We start from the raw sequence: 21,771 nt of genomic DNA on the forward strand, positions 1-21,771 counted from the left end.
GTCACGTTTCTATATCTTGTAATATATATATATATATTAAAAACCAAGAAAGTAAAGACAAAAAGTCACATTGCGAAAGACAATAAATGTTAAGCTTACATACATTACACGGATGATAAGACTCAAACCCATGATCTTTTTCGAAAGAGTAATTATTCCAACCACTACACTGGTGAGTCTTTGCACAAAAGTCACTTTGAGTCCTTGTAGTATGTCAATTTATCAGTTTAGTTATCGTAGTTTCAATTTTATAAACTTTATCATTGTAATTTTAAATATGAGCAATTCAAAATTTTGTCAAAATCCTTTCAATTTCATTACGTTTTGAACATGAGATTTTACAGAATAGTAATGTTATACTAACCACATTTTTATTTCATATTTTCATACCACATGGTATGTCACATCAATTAAATCAATGAAATATATTTTAATAGAGAAAAAAAAGTATTAATCACATTAATTAGCTAATGTGGTATGTACACATAAACTTCCATATCATGTGATATAATATTATAGTATAAAAACATAATAAGACTAGTATTATTCTTTACGGTTTATAACGAAATTGGAGACATTTTAACAAAATTTGTAACATGTCCTTCAATTAATCGGATTTGAAAATACAATAATAAAGGCCCCATTTGGGATTGCTTTTTTTGGCCAAAAACCTGTTTAACTTTAAAGTTAAGCAGTCTTTTGACAACAGCTTTTAAAAGCAGACTACTGGGTTGCTTTTCAAAGCTGCTTTCAAAAGAAGCAAAGATGAATATTTAATGAATTTTTTTAATTCCCAAAATTATCATCATTCATTTAAAAAAAATGACACCACCTCCACTTCCATATCCAACTCCACCACTTACACCACCACATTCACTACCTCTACAACCACCACCGCATCTTCCTCATCCTCATTCTCCGCCACCTCCAAAACCTCCACATCCACCACCACCACCACCTCCACAACCGCCATCCCCACCACCACAACCACCAAAACCACCAACTCCGCCTTCATCTCCATCACAAACTTCATTCCATCACTACCACTACCACCACATGATTAGTGCATAACACTTTTAACAATATGTCTTTTTTGTTTTTTTTATAGGACCTTTCCTATTGAGAGGGGCGATAGCATACTAAACTTACACACACTATACAAATGCTAGGATTCGAACCCAGGACCTTGACTGAGGGAGTAAATACTCCAAACCACTATACTAGTGAGTCCTTTGCAACATCATGTCTATTTTAGTCATTATTCACAGATTACTGATAATTTTATATTAAAATTTACCAAACGGTTTTAACACTGTTTTTTGTACTAACAACACTTTAAAAATAGTGTTTACCAAACATGAAGCTGTTTTACCTTACAACTAATTATTTTTAAAGCACAACAGAATCAACTTTTTAAAAAAGTGACAGCAATTCCAAATTAGGCCAAAACCAGACCAAAAATGACTTTTCCCGAAAATAAACAATAACGGAGTGGAGTGACTAGCGCGGGTGTAGTGGATGACGATGGAGGGAGTTCACACATACTCTGTGTCAAAGTCAAACTCCAACCACCTCCCCATCCTTTATCTTTCTCTCCCTTACCCATTTTCTCGGTTGCTCGCCCATACCTGCCTTCTTCTCTCTCCTTCTCTCTGACCCTCTCTGCAACAAACCCAAATCGAAAAATGACAGCCATGAGCAACCTCAGCTCAGACGTCACAGAGCTCATCTTCTCCTACCTCCCAATCCCAACCCTCATCCGCGCCTCCACCGTATGCAAGCTCTGGCACTCCATCATCTCCTCCTCCACCTTCTCCCAGCTCTCCACCCAATCCCAGAAATACCCCTGGTTCTTCCTCTACGGCATCCACAACACCTCCTCCAACTTCAACCAGTCCTTCGCCTTCGACCCAGTCTCCAATCTCTGGTTCCGCCTCCCCTCCCCCACCTTCCCTTCCCAGTCCTCCTCCTTCCTCGGCGTCGATGGCTTCTTCCTAATCACCGCCCCATTCTTCACCTTCTCCCCAATCCTCAAGCGCCATTTGCACTCCACCTCCCCTCTCCGCTTCTCCCGCATCAACCCCCTTGTCGGCGTCTTCGACTCTGGCTCGTCGTCTCCGCCAAGCTTCATCGTCGTCGGCGGCGTCCGCTTCATCGGCAATTTGGTCGACATCGAGGACCGTTTGGCTGTGGAGATTTACAATCCCAATTCCGATTCTTGGCTCCTCTGCCCTCCTCTCCCCGCCGATTTCCGCTCCGGCAACTCGTCCCAGTCTCTCTCATCGGCCCTCTTCAAGCGTCGGTTCTATGTCTTCGGCATCTACTCCTGCTTCATTTCCTCATTTGATCTCCACACCCATCTCTGGAGCGAGGTCCAGACTCTCCGCCCACCCGGGGTCGTCTTCTCCTTCTTGATTTCCTGCATGGACCGGCTCGTTCTAGCTGGAATCTGCAACGGCCCTCTTGGGTCCTCCTTCAATTTGTGGAAGATAGAGGAGGCCACCATGGAGTTCAGCGAGATTGCGATCATGCCTCATGACTTGTTGTATGGGTTGTTTGATGGGGATGAAGAAGACAAGTTTGCAAGCTTGAAATGCGTGGGGTTGGGCAATCTGATATACGTGTTCAATGAGGAGTATCACAAGAAGTACCCAGCTTGTATCTGTGAGATTAGCAGTGAGGATGGGAAGTGCAGATGGAGGAAAGTGCCCCAATTGCCTTCCCCTGTTAATAAGTTCCATAAAGTTGTTAGCTTTTCGTCCACAGTTTCGCTTCATAGTATTCTTCAGAGTGAAGGAGGAGGAGATGTTGCTCCTTTGCAGCCCATGTTTGACTGATATTTGCTTCCTCAATTTCTTGGTATGAATTCATTCATGTTCTGTTTTCTTGTTCATTTATAGCTTTTTGGTTTGTGTTACTCTGTCTGCTTGGCATTAGTCTGAGATTTTTCGAGTTTGGAATTGCAGTTTGTAAGGCTGTTCTTGGTGGGTTTGAATTTGTTCAGTAGGATTTGCTTAGCTATAATGGTTCTTTATTGAATTGACAAGAGCTTCTATGCCAAATTTAGAGTAGATCAGTAGGCATCATGTGTGAAGTTTAGGTTTCCTTGAAGAGTTATGATTGGATTTATTAGAAGAAGGAAATCTAAGTGGCTAAATCTTTCACGGAAAATTTTCATAAGTAATCAATAGATTATAAAAGTGTTCCCTCATTTGTGGCAATGTACGTATTGAAAAGCCAATAAGTTAGGCCAGATAAATTAATGTTAATGGTAGTTTTGAGATTAGCTGCTCAATGTGCGTATTGGGTTGCAATTTTTATGGCCATGAATTATGAACGTTCATGGTATAGAAAACACAGCCCCTTTTACATGGATTTTTAGAACATTACATATTGAGCTGAGACTGGCCAGTTTAGAGATTTAATGATCTGAGATTCTCATGTTATCTATATACCATATGTGCTATTGTGTGTTTGTGTCACTGCTTGTATTATTAAGGTGGCAAGACTAGTTAGTCCATTTTCTGCCTTTTTACCTCTTAGTTTGCCACACTTCTGTGCTCCTTAAGGTACGTAAATTTCGGTGGTTGATCATTTCATATAAACCAATTACCTTGTGGAGATTTGAGGCCTTCAATCATATATTGCATATCTACTCTATGGATGGCATATGTGCTCCCCGATTTGGAAGGGCATGTGCATGTGCAGTGCATTGACAACAAACAACTTAAATGCATGGTACCTTCTCTGACTATAAGAACATGATGCTAATGATGCGTACTAACATTTCACTGCCTGCAACTTGCTTGACACAACGCAGATAGCAGGGTTACTTGGCCAAGAAAAAAGAGCATGTTTCAAATGTGTAGATAATGCTGGAGGGTGGTCCTTTTATATCGCCTAGCATCTTCTTGTCCTTTGTGTAGATGATGTTTAAAAAGCTTCTATACAACAGACGAGCAAATTAAATCGTTGACGTTTATCAACCTTCTCGCCCGTCCCGGTTAAAGACATCCTGACTCCTTGTATTATTCTGCTTAATTTCGTAGCATCTGTATAATAAGTACTCTTATTGTTTGTGTTATCATTTGACGTCAATGATCTGATGTTTGGTAAACATTTTGTAAGTTGGTAATTTTTGGCTTCAAAGAAACAGTTTGTACTTTTAAGCTGGTAATTTAAGCTACCCGGGGAATTAATTTCTGTTCATATTCAACACTGTATGCAGTAATATCTCAGGGACCCCAGGCTAGTTCTGCCTTTCTTGATAGAAGATTGCAGGCCTGTTAAGATTTTGAGTGATGTTTTGTTTTGGGCCTTTTGGCCCTGCATTATTTTTGTACACAACAAAAATATTCAACGGTATCGGACTACGTTATTTGCGCTCGCCATGTTTTCGCCGGCCCATGAGATTAATAGTAGCACACCTTATTGGAGAATCTTTCATATTTTATAATCTTACTTCCTAAGCGAAGTACAGTCGGTGATCACTTTCTCAAAAGTCAATAAATTTTAGTGGAAACATTTATAATTTGACACTTGACCAAATCATCATGACCCAGAAAATAAAAAATTGATTACACCATGATTTTATCAAACAAAACAAATTCCAATATAATAAGGGATATGTTTAGACCAGTGAAAAACAATTTTAACTTGCAAACTGATAGCCTCAAGTTTGAACTCATAATTAAATTATCGCTTGTATTTAAAAACATGGATATATTCTATCTGAAAGTTTACTACATGATATCGAATAAATATTACCTTAATGTCACATCTACAACAATACTTGCCAATTGGAGTGTACATGCCATCTAGGTGCACTCATCGCCAGTTGTTGGATTAAAGAAAATACATGCCAATATAATAAGAGATGTTTTATATAGATGCGACATCTGATAATGAGTTATGTCGCCAAAGTATTGAATGTCTGCAATATTTTAAAAATTTCTTCGTTAATAATGTAAGTGTATCTATGAGCAGTTACCCATTAAAGGCAAACTCGTAGTCGCATAACCTATGCCTGAACGACGAGAACGACATAAGTAATTCTCTTTAAAAAAAAAAAAATCAAATAGATGAACTAGTCAAAGTCCAATATTCATGTAACCAGTAATGAATACCATACAAAATTTCCTTATTAGGGTTTTTTTTTTTCTAATTCTTTTAATTTTTTCCATTTCGGCCACCAGCAAAAGAAAAAAAAAACCCAAAGAAATACACCTCTACCCAACTGGAGTAACACGTGGAGCCATATGGTGAGCAGGAACACGTACGCTACTCAATCCTGGCCGTTGGTCTGTAACTTCTATCAATTTTTATTCTGTCACGAAAAATAAAAACAGCGAAATCCAATTGGGTTGGTTGGAGCTATATACGCTGCACAAAAGGGCACGGGTTTTGATTGGGTGTGTGAGGTTTTAGGTTTTTGGCGAATTTCGCGTCTTTTTTAACCGCTTCATTTTCTCACTCTCTCCTCTCCTCACTTTTTCTCTCACTCGCGCTCCTTCCTCTAGGGTTTTAGGGTTTTCTCATCTCCATACCAACAACACCTTCGCTCTCCCAAATCCAAAACCCAAAAGCCATGGACAAGTTCCAGAGGGTCGAGAAGGCGAAGCCCGCGGTGCCCATCAACGTCAACGAGATCCGTATCACTACCCAAGGTGCTATCAGAAACTACATCAGCTACGCTACCACTCTGCTTCAGGTTTTTCTCCTCCTCTCTTTGATCTTCCATTCCCAGTTTTTTATTTTGATGCTTTGATTCATTATTTGTTTTTGTTATTGTTTGTTTCGTTTCTGGGTGGTTTCGCTTTTGCATGTGTTTTTTTGGTAATGGCTTTTCTCTGTTTGGTTTATTGGGTCGTTTTTGCTTCTGATATTGATGGGATTTTCACCGATTTTCTTTTATGTGTGTTGTTTTCACCGGTCCTGGTTGATCATGTTGCAAATCATGTTCAGATGATAATATGAATGTTCTGTAGACTGCTTTTTGGGTTTCCTGGTTGTTGTTATGGAAGTCACATGGATAATGTAGCTGTAGTTGGTTTTTCCTTTGATGGCCTTGGCTAAGTTTTCGTTGTATTTATGACGAAGGTCTTTCATAATTGTGCCTTCGTGTGGTTCACAAAGATGCTAGCAGTTAGGGTTTGACTGCAAAATTGGACAGTGTTAGTGCTTTAGGAATTCCAATGATCAACTATTTACATCAAAATTGGACTGTAAACTTCAATGAGGAGGTCTTAGTTTCCATGTTTGTGTCAAGAATTCAATTTACCAAACAATCAGTGGTATACGAAGCTTTGGGAATCTATAGCAGTTGTCTCGTGTACATGTTTGCATGATATGTTATGTCATTTGAGATATAGACCAATTTATACCCGTGAGTTCAATGGGGCTTTAAGAAGCAATAACAATGTTCTAAACTTGTGGTTGCAGAAGATATCTGTGCTTCATCATGTTTTAGGATACTTAGTCTTAAGGTTAGTAGGGGCTCTATTGTTAATACCAATCTTTTGTCTTCAACTCATCTCATGTCACAAGGCCCCCTCTTGGTGAGAATATTACTTTTCTTTTCTCCAGTTGGGAAGCATTCTGCTTCTTTTATTGTACTTGTCAACATCTATTAAGAAGCCGGTCAAATGTTTTCGGTCACACTAAGGCTTTACTATGACGAAAGTCCATATTTGGTTAACCCCTGTATTTGATCCAGGTGTCAGTCTTTCTATGGATTCTGTATATATCTCTGATTCTTGGGCATTACTTGTTTGGTATTGTTTCGTTGGAACGGGTTGACATGATACGAACAATGGTTAAATTATAAAGAATGTTCCATAATCTACTCATATCATTATTATTGTTTTTCATTCAGAGGACGGGCAAGAAATCATACCACTTTGTGCTTGAAATATATTAAGCTTGAGTTTTCCTTATTATGGTCTCTTTGTATGTTTGTTGTTATTTTGTTTTTGTTATGTTATAGGAATTCTAAGGGTAACTTTCTCTCTTACTCCGAGTTTTTTTTTTCTCACAGATTTCACCCCAAAATCCTAGTGTTATAGAACAAGTGTCTTATTTATGAAATTTTGTCTGAATGGTTTGTATGTGTGGTATTGGTGGTTCCTTTATCCTTCCATCTGAATTTATGAGCTGATTTATTATGGTTTATGACATTTTTCCTTAGGATAAGCAAGTAATTGAGATTGTCTTGAAAGCAATGGGACAGGCAATCAGCAAGACAGTTGCCATTGCTGAAATTATAAAGGTCGTTATCCTGAAACATATCTCCTTCCGTATTCCATCCACCACCCCCCCCCCCTTTTTTTCTCACTCTCTCTCTTCCCTCTATCACCAGTGCACAACTAACCAGTCATTTCTGTCTTTAAACAGAAAAGGATTCCCTCGTTGCATCAAGATACTGCCATCAGCTCTGTAAGCATAACTGATGTATGGGAACCTATTGAAGAGGGTCTTGAATCGTAAGTTTCTGATCATAAAATTTCACTGTCCAGTTTTGTATATATAGATATATTTTATGGGTATTGTATTTTTCTTTTCTGCTGATTCAACGTGCATGTATTAACATATGTTGCAGTGTGGAGACGACTCGTCATGTCTCAATGATTTCAATCACATTATCAACCAAGGAGCTAAACACAAGCTCTCCTGGGTAAGTTCTGAAATATTTTAAGAACTCTACCAAGATTGCTTCTTATGGATAAGTATAAAATTCTTCTGCTAAATATGCATAATATTGAGCTTATGGAAAGTATTTCTCCTTCTTTTTCTGGTTAATCTAACTTTAATCTTTTTGGCATGTCCCCTTTCCATAGGTATCAAGCTCCATATGTTGCTGAACAATCAAAGTCACAGCCCAATTACCAACAGCAGCAGCAACCAAAACAAGCACGGGCTTCGTACAATGCTGTCAATGAAGGTGATGCTAACGACAACTTATCAAAAAGCTCATTTCTAAGCAGGGTTCATCTTTTCAACTTTTAACATGTTTCATTGATTTGGTTCTTAGATTCATATGGCCGAGGTCGTGGACGTGGTAGAGGGAGAGGGCGGAATTGGGGCAGGGGTGGAGGATATGGCAACTATCAAGGTGGATATGGCAACTATCAAGGTGGATATGGAAACCATCAAGGTGGTTATGTAAACTATCAAGGTACAATAAATGGAATCACATAATTATTTTACGGTATTAGTTCTTTATCATGGTTTTATGAAGTGCTTATATATATAGTTTACATTAAGACAAAGCTGCTCTTGACTTGCACCATTTTTCTGATAGATAATGGTGGATATTCAAACCGGGGAAGAGGTGGAGGACGTGGCAGAGGTTGGGGTAATCGTGGTAAGTTTGCTTCTTTAATTGCCTATACAAGGAAAATACCCTGTGCATCAATTTTTCCCCCTTTTTTCTTAAGCTTTGGTGTCTTTGTGTGTGCATTCAATTGTTGAATAGTATCCATATAATGGTTGATCTGGTGACATACACACTTTACCCTTGAAGATGTGTACTTTGGATATGAATTTGTTATGGTGCATGTGTGTGTTTATTGCATATGCTGTTATGGACTAATTGTTTCAAGCCTTTGATATTCATATAGGTGCTGGTGGCTATGAAAGGGGTGCTGGGGGTTATGAAAGGGGTGGTGCTGGTGGGTATGAAAGAGGGGGTGCTGGTGGGAATGAAAGGGGAGGTGGTGGTGGGTATGAAAGAGGAGGTGCTGGTGGTGGGTATGAAAGAGGAAATGGTGGTGGTGGGTATGAAAGAGGAAATGGTGGTGGTGGGTATGAAAGAGGAGGAGGTTCTGGTGGGTATGAAAGAGGAAATGGTGGTGGTGGGTATGAAAGAGGAAATGGTGCTGGTGGGTATGAAAGAGGAGGAGGTTCTGGTGGGTATGAAAGGGGAGGTGCTGGAGGATATGAAAGAGGTGCTGGTGGATATGAAAGAGGAGGTGCTGGTGGTTATGAAAGAGGCAGAGGTGGAGGGGGAAGAGGGTATGGCCGTGGGCGAGGACGGATGGGCGGACGCACGAGGGGTGGTGCAAACCAAGCATAAATCTAAAGTTGGTGATATTTTTTGCTTCAGCTACATGCATGCCTTTGGCCTATGAGGGTGCGGTTTATCAGAATACTGTTTCAATAGCGTGAAATGCGGTGGCCTTACAATATTTGGCGTTGTTAACAGTGTTTCTATTTTGATGTTTGCCTCTTGCATTATATTTTGTGGATATGGGCAGGCTTGTTTTTGGGTTTTGCATTTAGCCAAGTGAAGAAAATGCTCGGTTTAGTATTTGCTGTAATTCTTTTCACCATTTGTTTCTGCCAATATTGTATCTAGAGCTTCCTTGCAATATATCTTTATTTCTTTAAAAACCATTACTCTCCTCCCATTTTCTTCAAATGTATAATGCAAGTAGGAAAAAAAAGGTGGAAATTTGGGGTGACCAGGTATTAACTTAGGAAGAAGTGACATGACCATGACCAGGGATATGATTGGATGAAGGAGGCAGGACATAGACCAATCCTGGAACATTTCATACTAAATTTCGTTTTTCTTTCCTTCATTTGCTGTCTCTTCCTGTTGGTCAATTGGGATTTGAAAGTTATGTAAAAATATGGCACATCGGTTTCCGGTGGTATTTCAAACTTTGTTCTATTTGTAGAAAAGTCAGCAAATTTGGTGACTTGGTTTCTTGCTGGTTTAAGGTTTGTCCCTTGCTCCTAATTGTTGAGACGCGTTCCAAACTTGCCTGCGAAAATGGACATTGATAACATCCACTTTGGGTCTTCCAATGTTTTAAGAAGCCAGCAAATCTGTCTTTTGGTAAATTGGTGGTTGTTTGCCTTTGCAAATAAGTTTAAATGGGGTTTCCCAAATAGGTAAAAAGAACCTTATCACGGATAAACTAGGCTAAAGCTAAGCTCGCTGGTGGTCGACTATGATGCTCCATCCATGCACGAGATGAAACTTTTCATTCTCTTTCCTCAATCCATGTACGGATTGGGTGCTGATTTGTCACATGGCAAGTGGGAATTTATTGTTAAAATGCAACTCAATTGTAAAATTGCAACCATCTTAAAAGTTGTTTCTCACCTTCAAGATTTGAAACATATATCCTTCTATCTTATTTTTAAATAAAAAATGTTTAAAACATATAAAGAATAATTAAAAGAGCATTAATTGAGAAATACGGTTATTCTGGAAGCGAATCCAATACTCACTTAAGCCTAATTCCAATCCACTTTTCTACTCCTCATGATCACTTGAACTAACCCGCAAGTTTTAAGACTAATTCTAACTCACTTTTCCACTCTAATGATCACTTCTAACTAACTCACAAGTTTTAAGGCACAGTTAATTTTTAGGCATGGGATTAGACAAATGACATGATAAACGAGAATAGAGCCATAAATTGAGGTAATTTGAAGTATGAGATATCTCAGACAAAGACTTCAAACAAGAAGCAAGAATTTTAACCATTTTGTTTTGCCCCTTAATGAACCAACCACCAATTGGGTTTGAGTTAAGCGGAGACAACCCCGTTATAACAATCATGTGTTTGTAGACACATAGAGGAAAAGACACAAACACATAGTAGTACTAGTATGACTTACGTAAAATAATATACACCTCATTTCAATTTTATATATGATGATTAAGATTGACAGAAAAATTTGAGATAGGTAGGGCCGTGGGAGTTACATTTCATACTTTGTGTCCATATGTCAATATCTTTTTTGAGCTCTTACACAACAAAATAGTTAGTCCTTAGTTTACCTAATTTCTAGATTATTTATAGAAGCAACCAAGCATTGCTCTGAATTAAGTATTAAAAATAATAAACATTTGAAGATTAATGTTATGCCATTAAAAAAAAAAGGTAATTCATTTAAGATTGAAGGATACTGCGTTACATTAAGATCAATAACGTAACCATATTGTCTTTCGTTTCTTCTAGCCGGTACGAGCATTTAATGAGATTGAATCCCACACAAAGAAATATTCAACTCTATTAATTTCTATTGCCGTGGGAAGTTTCCAAAATATAATCAAGCATAACAATCAGATGCCATAAAGGGGTGCTGATATAGATGTATAAGGGTTGAACTAGAAACAAACAATGAAATTTTGACCCTAAATTTTGACTCCGTATATACATACATCAACTTATTTGGAAGCACTTTTCCTCACAAGGCCATCACGTATGTCCAGGTTCATCTTTTGCCACTGCACACACTCTCTTCCACTTTCATGACGCCATTGCATGCTTACTTTCAAAGTGCTTCTATGGATATCTTTTTTGACTTATTAAAAGTAGCAACAAAATTTAGTGCTCAGAAGATACGTATCACATCCTTGGGCTGCTTCTTAGCTGCCTCCTAGAAGAAATCTCAAGCTCCCAATAATCCAAGCTGGTTCAAACATGCCTCTAGTGTATCAAACTGCTTTAAGGGTCAGGTTCACCCGTACGAACTACAAACCGACGTCTTCTAAATAATCTTTTTTCTTTCTTTTCTAAAACACCTATTTATTTCTTCATCTAGACGTAGAATGAAATGTATTTGGCTTAGTTAATTGTACACATACATTAACAATGGATTAGGTAAAATATCTTAGTTCATCCCTCCCAAAAACTGCTCTACTCTCTCTCTCTCTCTCTCTCTCTCTCTCACATGAATTTGGTCCAAAAAAGAGATGACATTTCTCGATGGTCACTTTCTTTCTATCTAAAGTGGTGGCATGTGACATCTAAGGTTACCATACAATAAAACTTGGCCACAAGAATCAAGAGCACCCTTTAGAATGAATGGTTCACCTTGTCGATATGTATAGTAATTAAAATAATAAGTATATCTCTAAAACTTTAAATAATTTGTGTAAATAGATTCGAAATTGAATTAAAAATGACACGGTCACTATATAAATCCTAATTGACCTAGTACTCTTGTTATTATCCTTTTATATACCTTATTTAAGTTATTTCTTATTGTAGTTTCCGTCACATTGTATGCAAAATTATGCGCGAATGACATTTTTTATTAACAGAGTTTCTACCATAATCTTGTCCGGATTCACTTGAAAATTGAGATAAGATAGGCAAGCATTTATGTTTATTTTAGGTAAACGAAACCCATCTATAGTTCATAGGTTGGGCTCAATTTTACTAATGACCTTCTTTTAAAAAGTTGCATGATCGATTATCCCAAACCAACAGAACACAAATTATTGTGAAGTTGTTGCGTGAGTAAAAAATAAATGAATAAATAAAAATTTAATCTGACTAAATGGCAAGAACCCTAGGGCCCCTCCTTCTGTGGGGCCTAGCCCCCATTATTTTAATCACATCGTAGGGTCCTCGTTTATTTAATCATGTTAGCAGAAACTAAAAAGCCATGAGAGGATATCCCCAATAATACTAGGAGGGCATGGAATCCCAGAAAAGTTGAACCACAGAGCGACACGTGTCCCGGCCGACACGTTGCAGGGCAGCTGATTGGCAGCTGAGTGAGCACAAACATACAAAGATGAATGAAGCCATAATTTGGCACAAAGTTCATGCTCATCTTATAAAACCCAAATAATTTTCAAAATATAAATTTGATATTGCTTCCATAAATTGGACCTCCTTCTCTCTTTCTCCTTTTCCAGGGAGTGTAGACCCAGCAGCTCCTATTTTATTTGCTTTATTTTATTTTTATTTATAATTTATTAGAGCCAAATACAGAGATTATTAATTTGATATTCAGGCAGAGAGAAATTAAGAGAATCATGGAAGGCAGTTCCAAGATGAGCAGCCCAAAGGGGAAGAAAGATGACCTCTACCATGTTATTCACAAGGTTCCTTCTGGTGATAGCCCTTATGTTAGGGCCAAACATGCCCAGGTTGGTCTCCATTTGCCTCACTTTTTTCTGGTTTTGTTTTGGTTTTTGGGATTTTGGGTTCATTTTAAACAAAACCCATGAATTGTTTTTGCATGATATATAATATATTTGTGTGGTGAGTTTAGATTGCATGCTTAATTTCATGCCATAGATAGATGGGTTTTCTTGTGGCTGCCTGCGCATATTGCATCCTTTGTGTAATTCAAGTGTGTGGGAGCAATCATGCATATCATTTCTTGCTAATTATAACCAAACATTTACTTACTCTCTCTCTCTCTCTCTCTCTCTCTCTCTCTCTCTCTCTCTCTCTCTCCTCTTCTTTGTTTTGCGTGCCTTTTTGGCATTGCTCTTTGGCTTTGGCCAGCTTATATCTAAACCTTCTTCTTCCTCCAATTGCCATGGAGATTATTATTGCTTAGCAAAATCTTTGTATTTATTTATGGATTGAAAGTTCTTCAACTTATTAAGATGGATTGATGAATGGTTGACTTGGGATCGTTTTGTTGTGAAGAAAACCAACCATAGAGCTCGAACATGAAGTTCAAACTTCACACCTACTTTTCTTTTTCTTTTTCTTTTTCCCAAATTCAAGTGATTATGCCAACCATGCAATCGACTCCTTCTTATTTTTAATGTGATTGGATGTATTTTTTTTTTCAATTATAAATATTTTTATAATCATATGTTATATGTGGTTGAGTGGTGAGTTAGATCTCATTGTCAAATATAGTTTAAATTAGGTTACAATAATGTCTCAACTCTGCAACCGTGAACTTTTTAGCCATAATTAAATACAAAATGTAGTTAAAATTAAATACCTTAATTTATCAATTATTTTCTTCAAATTATTAAGTTGGTAGAATTTAGAAATTCAAATCACTTTACTTAATCATCTTATTGCAAATGTGGACGATCTTAATTGCCTGAATATTATTGAACATCAAAGTTGATAGGCATGAATGATATATCATTACAAAATAAAAGTATTTACTTTTTGCCTACCTTTTCTGCAACTTCAACGATATGAATTTTGGGGAAGCATATTCTCATACTTTACACATATATACTAGTTGAGACTATCCCCTATAGTTTAGATTATCGCTTGTACTAAAAAAAAAAAAAACTTCTTCGAGAAAAGGGTAACACTCATTTTCCGTCCTCATGCATGTCTTTACAATATTGTAAATGACATCATTATAACGAAAATGTTATTTACAATCCAATACTAAAAAACAGGACTCATTTGCAATAATTAACAAAAAAGAAAAAAGAAAATTAGAGTGTTATTAAAGCTGGGGGGTGGGGGGGCCACGACCATGTGGATGTTGGATCTAAATCCTTGCGGAAAAAGAAAGAAAAAGAAAGTTGTTTATATATGACGCTGTCTTTCTATTTTAGTATTGGTCCACTTGTCAACAACATGCAGAGAATGACAGTTCTTCATTGTATTTTTATTTATTTTCTTATTATTTATTAATGGGCCTCTGGAGGCCCACTTATTGCCCTTCTTTTCGAATTTTCTCCAACACAGTTTTTGACTTTTTTGTACAACAATTTTCAGCTAGTTGAAAAGGATCCGGAGGCTGCAATAGTTTTGTTTTGGAAGGCAATAAATGCAGGAGACAGAGTAGACAGCGCCCTAAAAGACATGGCAGTGGTGATGAAGCAACTGGACAGAACTGGAGAAGCCATTGAAGCTGTCAAGTCTTTTAGAGGCCTCTGCTCTAAACAGGCCCAAGACTCACTTGACAATGTCCTCATCGACTTGTACAAGAAATGTGGCAAAATTGAGGAGCAAATTGACTTGCTCAAGAGAAAGCTAAGGCTTATATACCAAGGAGCGGCCTTCAATGGAAGACCCACCAAGACTGCGCGCTCTCATGGAAAGAAGTTCCAAGTTTCGGTTACGCAAGAGACCTCGAGATTACTGGTACAATATATTATCATATATCTAACATGTTATGTTATCATATTAAGAACCAACATCGTAACATGATGCATTTGAAGTTCACAGGGCAATTTGGGCTGGGCCTATATGCAAAAGGGTAACTTCATGATGGCGGAGGTGGTGTACCGGAAAGCCCAAATGATCGACCCGGACTCGAACAAGGCCTGTAACTTGGGCCTTTGCCTGATCAAACAGGGGCGGTACGAAGATGCCCGTTTGGTCCTTGAAGATGTGTTGGAAAGTAGACTTCCGGGCTCTGATGAGAGCAGGTCAAGGAAACGAGCCGATGAGTTGCTAATGGAGCTGAGGTCCATGCATCCTCTACCTGAGTCGTTCGATCTATTGGGCCTGGATGATGATTTGGTCAAGGGGCTTGAGCAGTTGATGAATGAAGGGGGCCCAGTTAGATCCAAGAGGCTCCCCATTTTTGAAGAAATCTCTCAATTTAGAGATCAAGTGGCATGTTAATATTTTAAGGGGGAGAGAACGGAGGGGGGGGAAGGGGGGGAATTTTTTTCCTCCAAAATCTAATCCTCTTATGGTGTTTCTTTTGTTCATATGTAGGTGTGTTAAAATAGGTTGTGTGTTTAGGCCCCCAAAAAAAGAAAGAAAAAAAAAACACAAAAAATTTGTGTTGTGTGAGGAAGAAATAAGGTCCCTTTTTGTACATAAATGATTTGTGTAGGACAAAACCAAGTTAGTAAGAAGAAAGTGAATTGGGAACCAATTAATTATTGGTTCTATTTGAGAATAATGAAATTATCTCTTGCTACCATCAACAATAAATTCAATATGAAAAAAAAGACAAATGCATGGATGAAAATACAGCCTATATACCAAGAATATATGATTCTAATCCTTCTCGTTAGGGCAAAGTTGCAGTTTGATCATTTTAGTTTCAATTGTCGAGATTTCTAGAGCTTATTTAAGGGATTCAATTAAAAAACGACGACATAATTTCGTTAATATTGAAAAAAAATGTAATAGGTCATTGAACTTGAATTGCAACAATTAGTAAACTAGGCGGTGAAATAGTAACAATTTTACAACTACAGTCTATGTGAACTAAAAAAGTGAAATTTAGCCGAAACTACATGTTCCAAAATTATTTTATAAATTTTAAAAAAAGGAAAAGAAAAAAAGAAAAGAAAAAAGAATATCCTTATTCTTATGGTCAGCGTCGGAAGGCGCGACCCAACTAAGCCGCCGCATATTGGAGAGCCTCACTTCTGCCAGACTGCCATTTGCCTTCTTTTAAATTGCACGAAGCTCTCCGCACTTTCCTTCTCAAACACTGACATAACATAACAACAACAAAACATTCCTTCAAGTATTCATCTCAATTCATCACAAAACCTCAATCTCTCTCCACTCCAACCCAAAATCCCAGTGTTTTTTTAAAAAATTTCTTTCTTCAATGGCAGCCAAAGAGCCAGAGATCATAAGAGACAAGGACCAGATGAGGAGATGGTCAAGAGCCATGAGATCCCAAGGCAAGACCGTAGGATTGGTACCCACCATGGGCTACCTCCACGATGGCCACGTGTCGCTCATCCGAGAAGCCCACAACCACACCGACCTCATCGTGGTCTCGATCTACGTGAACCCGGGTCAGTTCTCTCCCTCCGAAGACCTCTCCACCTACCCATCTGATTTCCATGGCGATATTCAGAAGCTAATGGCCGTTCCCGGCGGCGTTGATGTCGTTTTCAACCCTCACAATCTCTACGACTATGGAACCAGCAAAAACGCAAACGCAGCCGCACGTGCGAGTGATGACACACGTGTGGGAAATGGCGGCAGTGGGGTGGTTTCTTGCGTGGAGGAAAATGGGTTGGGGCATGAGACTTGGGTGAGGGTTGAGAGATTGGAGAAGGGTATGTGTGGGCAGAGTAGGCCTGTTTGTTTCAGAGGGGTTGCTACGGTTGTGAGCAAGTTGTTTAATATAGTCGAGCCTGATGTTGCTGTGTTTGGGAAGAAGGATTATCAGCAATGGCGGATTATTCAGCGGATGGTAAGTTAACTTGTACAATTTTACAGCCCTCCCCTGTTTTGGTTAATAGTTAGAAACCCGAATGCAGACGTAGGTTAAGCGATTTGGCTGGCTGGCTAGTGTGTCCGTCTCTTTGCACTCGAGTTTGAGCCCCTTCGCGTAAATTAGAGTAATTTAGACTATCAAATATATCAAACTTAATTGCTCCAATAGTTTTAGAAAGAAGAAGAAATATTACTGAGAGATGATGCAGTGGTGATTATTTGTGTGTTTGAATTTTGTGCAGGTTCGTGATCTTGATTTTGGCATTAGAGTGATAGGTTCTGAAATAGTGCGTGAGAAAGATGGGCTTGCAATGAGTTCACGCAATGTGCGTCTCTCACCTGAAGAAAGGGAGAAGGTTTCTCTCTCTCTCTCTCTCTCTCTCTCTCTCTCTCTCTCTCTCTCTACATGCCTTGTTAATCTTCCTCGTCTTCCAGTTTCTTTTTAGAACATTCAGTTTTCTGTTTTAAAAATTCATAAGTTCGTTCTTTATTTGTGATCCATCGACAGGCACTATCTATAAGCAAGTCATTGTCAAGAGCTAGATTAGCTGCAGCAAAGGGACAAACTAATTGTAAAGAGTTGAGAGACTTGGTCACACAAGCAATACGTGAATCTGGTGGAAGACTTGATTATGCTGAGGTGAGCATGTAACAACCAAAAAAGGGGATTAAGACTAATTGATATTCTCTACAGTAGTCAAAATAGCTTTACTTGCAGCTTAATTTTTCAACAAAATTTAACAGAAACTAGAAGAAGATTAGTTCACAATGTTGCAATTTCTTGTGCATTTTGTCTGGCAGATTGTAGACCAAGAAAGTTTGGAGCAAGCAAAAGAGATCACATGTCCTGTTGTTTTCTGTGTTGCTGCCTGGTTTGGAAAAGTCAGACTGATAGACAACATGGAGATAAACATATGAATCTTGTGTTCTCGACAGATAGAATGACCAAAAGTTTGCACCTTTTTTGGGTTCTTTGGCAAAAGCCATCTTCATACATTATTTTCAAGGGACATTTCCCTCTCATGGTTTCAATTTTCGAACGAATGCTATAAGATTGCAGCAATTTTCTTCTCTTTTGGTGATTGGAGTTTTCAAGGTTGTTTAGAAGGCTCATTCATAACATGCAAATTCAACACTAGTATGAAGATGCCCTTTCCATTTGTTGAACAACAAATCTAAAATCACTCACAGTGGTTTGCCAAATCACTCACAACACTGCTACAACAGAAGTTCCATGGAACAAAAGGAACCAAAAACCGATTCGCACATCCAAGAGACTAAATATTGAAAGAATTCACGAATCCAAGCTATACAAACTGTCTTACAATACAAATTATAGTAGAAAATAGGATGTGTAACCAAAAATAATTGTACGTGGACCGGCTTGTACATATCAGCACGATGAGCTCCATCCGGTTCCTGACTAAGATTCTCGCATCAGCATTTGAAGCCATTACAAACAGATAGAACAATGATGAGAATCAGAGCGATTAAGATTCCCAAAACGATGAGCTTGATCTTCATGTTCTGCAGCCACATCTTCCTTCTCATCTGGGTTCCTTGCTGCCTGAAATCTTGTGCCTGTATCACCACATCAATCAGTGATGCAGATTAGAAAATAAACCAAACTAAATCCAAATGCATGATTCAGACACAGATAAAGAGAACTACACCAAGGCCTACAGCAATTAAGGGTTACTGATACCAATCAAAAGGAAAGCTCCATCCAACCAATAAGATTCAGTTTCAGTACAAGTAATTGGCTATTGACATACACTTTACAAATTTAGATATAAACAAGCCAATTCAATCCGGCACAAATAAATTCCAATTAGTGTCAGATGGCATTGCTCTTTTAGCAGCATTGCAGGGTAAAACAAAATGACATGAAGTCCTCACCTGTGAGCGAAGGTTCTCTGTTTTATCCACCAGAAGCTCTATTTTTTCCCCACGATCAAGAACCTGCAACAAAACGTCATCAGTCAAATAATGTTACACCACAGTCATCCAAGCATCACAAACAACCAACAAAGGACATAGCATGGCCTTACCTTTTCAATATTTTCCATCATAACTCCTTTGACTTCTGAGACCTGAGCTTTCACTTTAGCAAGCTTGCTGATCTCCTCAGGGTGATCCACACAATATTGCATATGCTCCTTCAGTTTGGACCTATATTATAGCAACCCAAATTGTGGCATTAGAATAATTCATAGCAAAGGAATGGCACTTTTGTTCAATTAGAGAAAAGATAAAACAACAGCTACCCGAATTCCTTGTTCAGACTATTTGCTACTGCTGTTGCAGCTTTTCCTCCACCATATCTACTGGTAAAATCCTCCTTGATTCGTTCAAGGAAAGCAATAGGAATTTGTCGACCAATAGCCTCAACTGCAACTACACAGTATGCTGTAGAATCCAAAGGGTGAAGTCAGTTCCACTACTATGCACGTATAAGGATCAAAGTTCCAAGAGATTAGCAAAACGGGATCAATCCTGGATCAACTTCTTTAAATCACTAATTCTGTTTTGGTAAGCTTTTGATAAACTTGGTAGCAAGAAAGAAATAGTAACGACCCTTCATTTGCTAATTAGATAACAATAAAACAAAAGGAGACAAAGAAAAAAGAAGGAAAAGAAAAAACCAAAGTTGCAAGATAAATTGTGAAACATTAATCTTCCAGTCACTTACTACAATGACATAATAAATGCCCACAACAAGGACCATAAATTTTCTGCTTTTCATTTAAGAAAAATGCCTATAATAATGAAAAGCATTATTTGAGATCTGAGAATGAAATGAACCATCTCTTTCACATATTTTAAAGCTTATGATTACTACAACGACGTAGGAGCTCATCAAATACCTTAATCTTACTCATTTCAGCTGAGTTTTTATTCATCAGAAAACAAACAACAAAAGATTCTCAACCCATTAGAATTCACAAGTGGTAAGCAGTACGGAACCTGATGAGACAGAACAAGTGAGAAACAAAATGCTCATTTGGATTCAGGAAAATTTGCGAGAAATCCAGGAAGAACATAATTTGGATTAGAATAGTTTTTAGTAACAGCAATCCCGGAAAATAAAACCCTCAATTCACCTATCCTCGTTAAACTAATATTCTCAACAAAGTTCAATGGTTAAATTCATTTTATTCTCATCTCAGAAACCAAATCAACACTAAAAATAAAATTAAGCAAAACACTTCAAGCTAAAAATAACAGGTTTTGAAGTTTACTTCAAACATATATTTTTTTCTTTTTCATTGTGCAAACTTCGATTCTATGACTTATATCAGTTTATTCTAAACATTTTCTTAGCTTCTGATCAAAAATAAAAAATAAAAAATCATTTCTCAGCTACCAAACGGCCTACTAAATGATTTTTTTTGAAAAAAAACCCCGACAAAAATGCAACAGCAGATACGAGCTTGTAAATCAATACGAATCTTATCGGATGGTCCCAAAGGAACCAAAATCTATACGAATCGAAAGCTGAAAACGAACGATTCACCAAAAATAGCATGACTAAACATAGAAACCACCGAAACAATTCAAATCAAGCAAAAGAGGTAAACCAAACACACGATCAAGGGTGGATCGGACCAAAAACTAAAACGTCAATCAGATGAGATCTGATAGAGAAAGATAAATTACTGAAGCCATTATCGACGAGGTAGTTGAAGGTGTGGCCGTCGCAGTTGTACGTGAACTTGTTGTTAGTAGCAGGGAGTTTCTGGAGGCACTGCGAAGCTATGCTGGTGAAGTTTCCAGTGAATTCCGTGTACTCTGCGAGAATCACAGTGCCACGAGCCACGAAGCTGTAGATCAACGATTGCTGCCCCATCGATTCGATCCCCAAACCCTAACCCTAGAAGAGAAGCTTTCGATTTCGATTTAGAGAGAGAGAAAGAGAGGGCGGAGGGTTTGAGGGTTTTTTTGTTGCAGAGAGAGATTCAAAGTCACGGTGGTTTTATCGTGAGAGAGAGAGAGAGAGAGAGAGAGAGAGGGGTTGTTGCTTTGATGAGAAGCGAAGGGTCATTGTTGTGAGGTTGTTAAGCTGCCCTCCAACTTCAGTGTAAATAACGAAAATGCCACGCAGCCTGGGAATACTGCAGTCTTATTTTGAATTTTATGAAACATTTGAATACTCTTTCTACAAAAGTCAAGGATACGCGCAGGCCCCCTCTAGAACACCACGAAACTCATTCAAATCAAATCAAATCAAACGTACCTCATCCAACACGGTTTTTTTTATTTATTATTTTTTTCTTTCTTATTTTCTCTCTCTAATAATAATTATTATTATTAATTTATTTTTGTTTTAAAATGTTTGTTTGCTAAATTTTGTTCCTATCATTTTCCACCAAGAACTATCTTATTGCCTAATTAAGTGGTTATATTTGTAAGTTGAGATCCTAGTGATGTTCTACCAAACTATGCTGCATTTTAATGGAACCATATGACCTATCAACTAATTTGTCAATTCATGTCTAAGATTACCCCCTCCCCTCTTCAATGATTCATTATTTCAGCATATCTTTGTTGTTGTTGTTGTGTAGCCCTACAAAACGGAAGTAAACCTACTTAAATATGTTATGTTCGATGTGTAAAACAATAGTCGCGAGATTTACAACTTCAGTAATAAAATACTTTATCTCATACTCACGATCACAATTCGACTCTCGACAAGAAAATACGGTCGTGTCTAATCTGAATTGAAAATTACTAGATGTGTGGCTCAATTTTTGGAGCTCTTGTTTTGTTTGTTTCACAAGTGCATATTATTATATACTATATGTGTGCACTGGTGCCAGAGTGGATACAGGACATGACCCTAATCTAGCTAACCCAGATGAACATGAGTACATAGTTTGTCCAT

At 38.0% G+C, this 21,771-nt stretch overlaps 5 protein-coding genes across 5 annotated transcripts; 4 read left to right on the forward strand and 1 right to left on the reverse strand.

Annotated features, from left to right (window-relative positions):
- The first annotated feature begins 1,536 nt into the window (after positions 1-1,536).
- On the forward strand, positions 1,537-4,209 carry LOC103334335 (Galactose oxidase/kelch repeat superfamily protein). Its single transcript, XM_008237285.2, has 2 exons — positions 1,537-2,859; positions 3,821-4,209. Exon 1 carries the CDS (start codon positions 1,686-1,688, stop codon positions 2,835-2,837), a length of 1,152 nt encoding a protein of 383 aa, XP_008235507.1. The 5' UTR covers positions 1,537-1,685; the 3' UTR covers positions 2,838-2,859; positions 3,821-4,209.
- Positions 4,210-5,465: 1,256 nt separating this feature from the next.
- LOC103334334 (Alba DNA/RNA-binding protein) lies at positions 5,466-9,169 on the forward strand. Its single transcript, XM_008237283.3, has 8 exons — positions 5,466-5,710; positions 7,187-7,267; positions 7,393-7,481; positions 7,598-7,672; positions 7,836-7,939; positions 8,030-8,173; positions 8,300-8,362; positions 8,619-9,169. Exons 1-8 carry the CDS (start codon positions 5,588-5,590, stop codon positions 9,071-9,073), a joined length of 1,134 nt encoding a protein of 377 aa, XP_008235505.2. The 5' UTR covers positions 5,466-5,587; the 3' UTR covers positions 9,074-9,169.
- A 3,472-nt stretch (positions 9,170-12,641) lies between these two features.
- On the forward strand, positions 12,642-15,608 carry ATSDI1 (Tetratricopeptide repeat (TPR)-like superfamily protein). The gene is made up of 3 exons (XM_008237282.2): positions 12,642-12,901; positions 14,463-14,831; positions 14,916-15,608. Exons 1-3 carry the CDS (start codon positions 12,788-12,790, stop codon positions 15,315-15,317), a joined length of 885 nt encoding a protein of 294 aa, XP_008235504.1. The 5' UTR covers positions 12,642-12,787; the 3' UTR covers positions 15,318-15,608.
- A 509-nt stretch (positions 15,609-16,117) lies between these two features.
- Positions 16,118-17,959, forward strand: PANC (pantoate-beta-alanine ligase). Its single transcript, XM_008237281.2, has 4 exons — positions 16,118-16,863; positions 17,129-17,242; positions 17,395-17,526; positions 17,688-17,959. The coding sequence occupies exons 1-4, from the start codon at positions 16,267-16,269 to the stop codon at positions 17,802-17,804; spliced, it is 960 nt and encodes a 319-aa protein (XP_008235503.2). The 5' UTR covers positions 16,118-16,266; the 3' UTR covers positions 17,805-17,959.
- Positions 17,960-18,022: 63 nt separating this feature from the next.
- On the reverse strand, positions 18,023-21,076 carry LOC103334330 (putative vesicle-associated membrane protein 726). The gene is made up of 5 exons (XM_008237280.2): positions 20,547-21,076; positions 19,154-19,295; positions 18,938-19,058; positions 18,786-18,848; positions 18,023-18,467 (listed from the first exon to the last, which is right to left on the reverse strand). The coding sequence occupies exons 1-5, from the start codon at positions 20,734-20,736 to the stop codon at positions 18,324-18,326; spliced, it is 660 nt and encodes a 219-aa protein (XP_008235502.2). The 5' UTR covers positions 20,737-21,076; the 3' UTR covers positions 18,023-18,323.
- Between the last annotated feature and the right edge of the window lie 695 nt (positions 21,077-21,771).

The sequence above is a fragment of the Prunus mume genome, linkage group LG6, assembly GCF_029339155.1.
Source record: "Prunus mume cultivar Tortuosa linkage group LG6, ASM2933915v1, whole genome shotgun sequence".
In the NCBI taxonomy this organism is placed as follows: Eukaryota; Viridiplantae; Streptophyta; class Magnoliopsida; order Rosales; family Rosaceae; genus Prunus; species Prunus mume.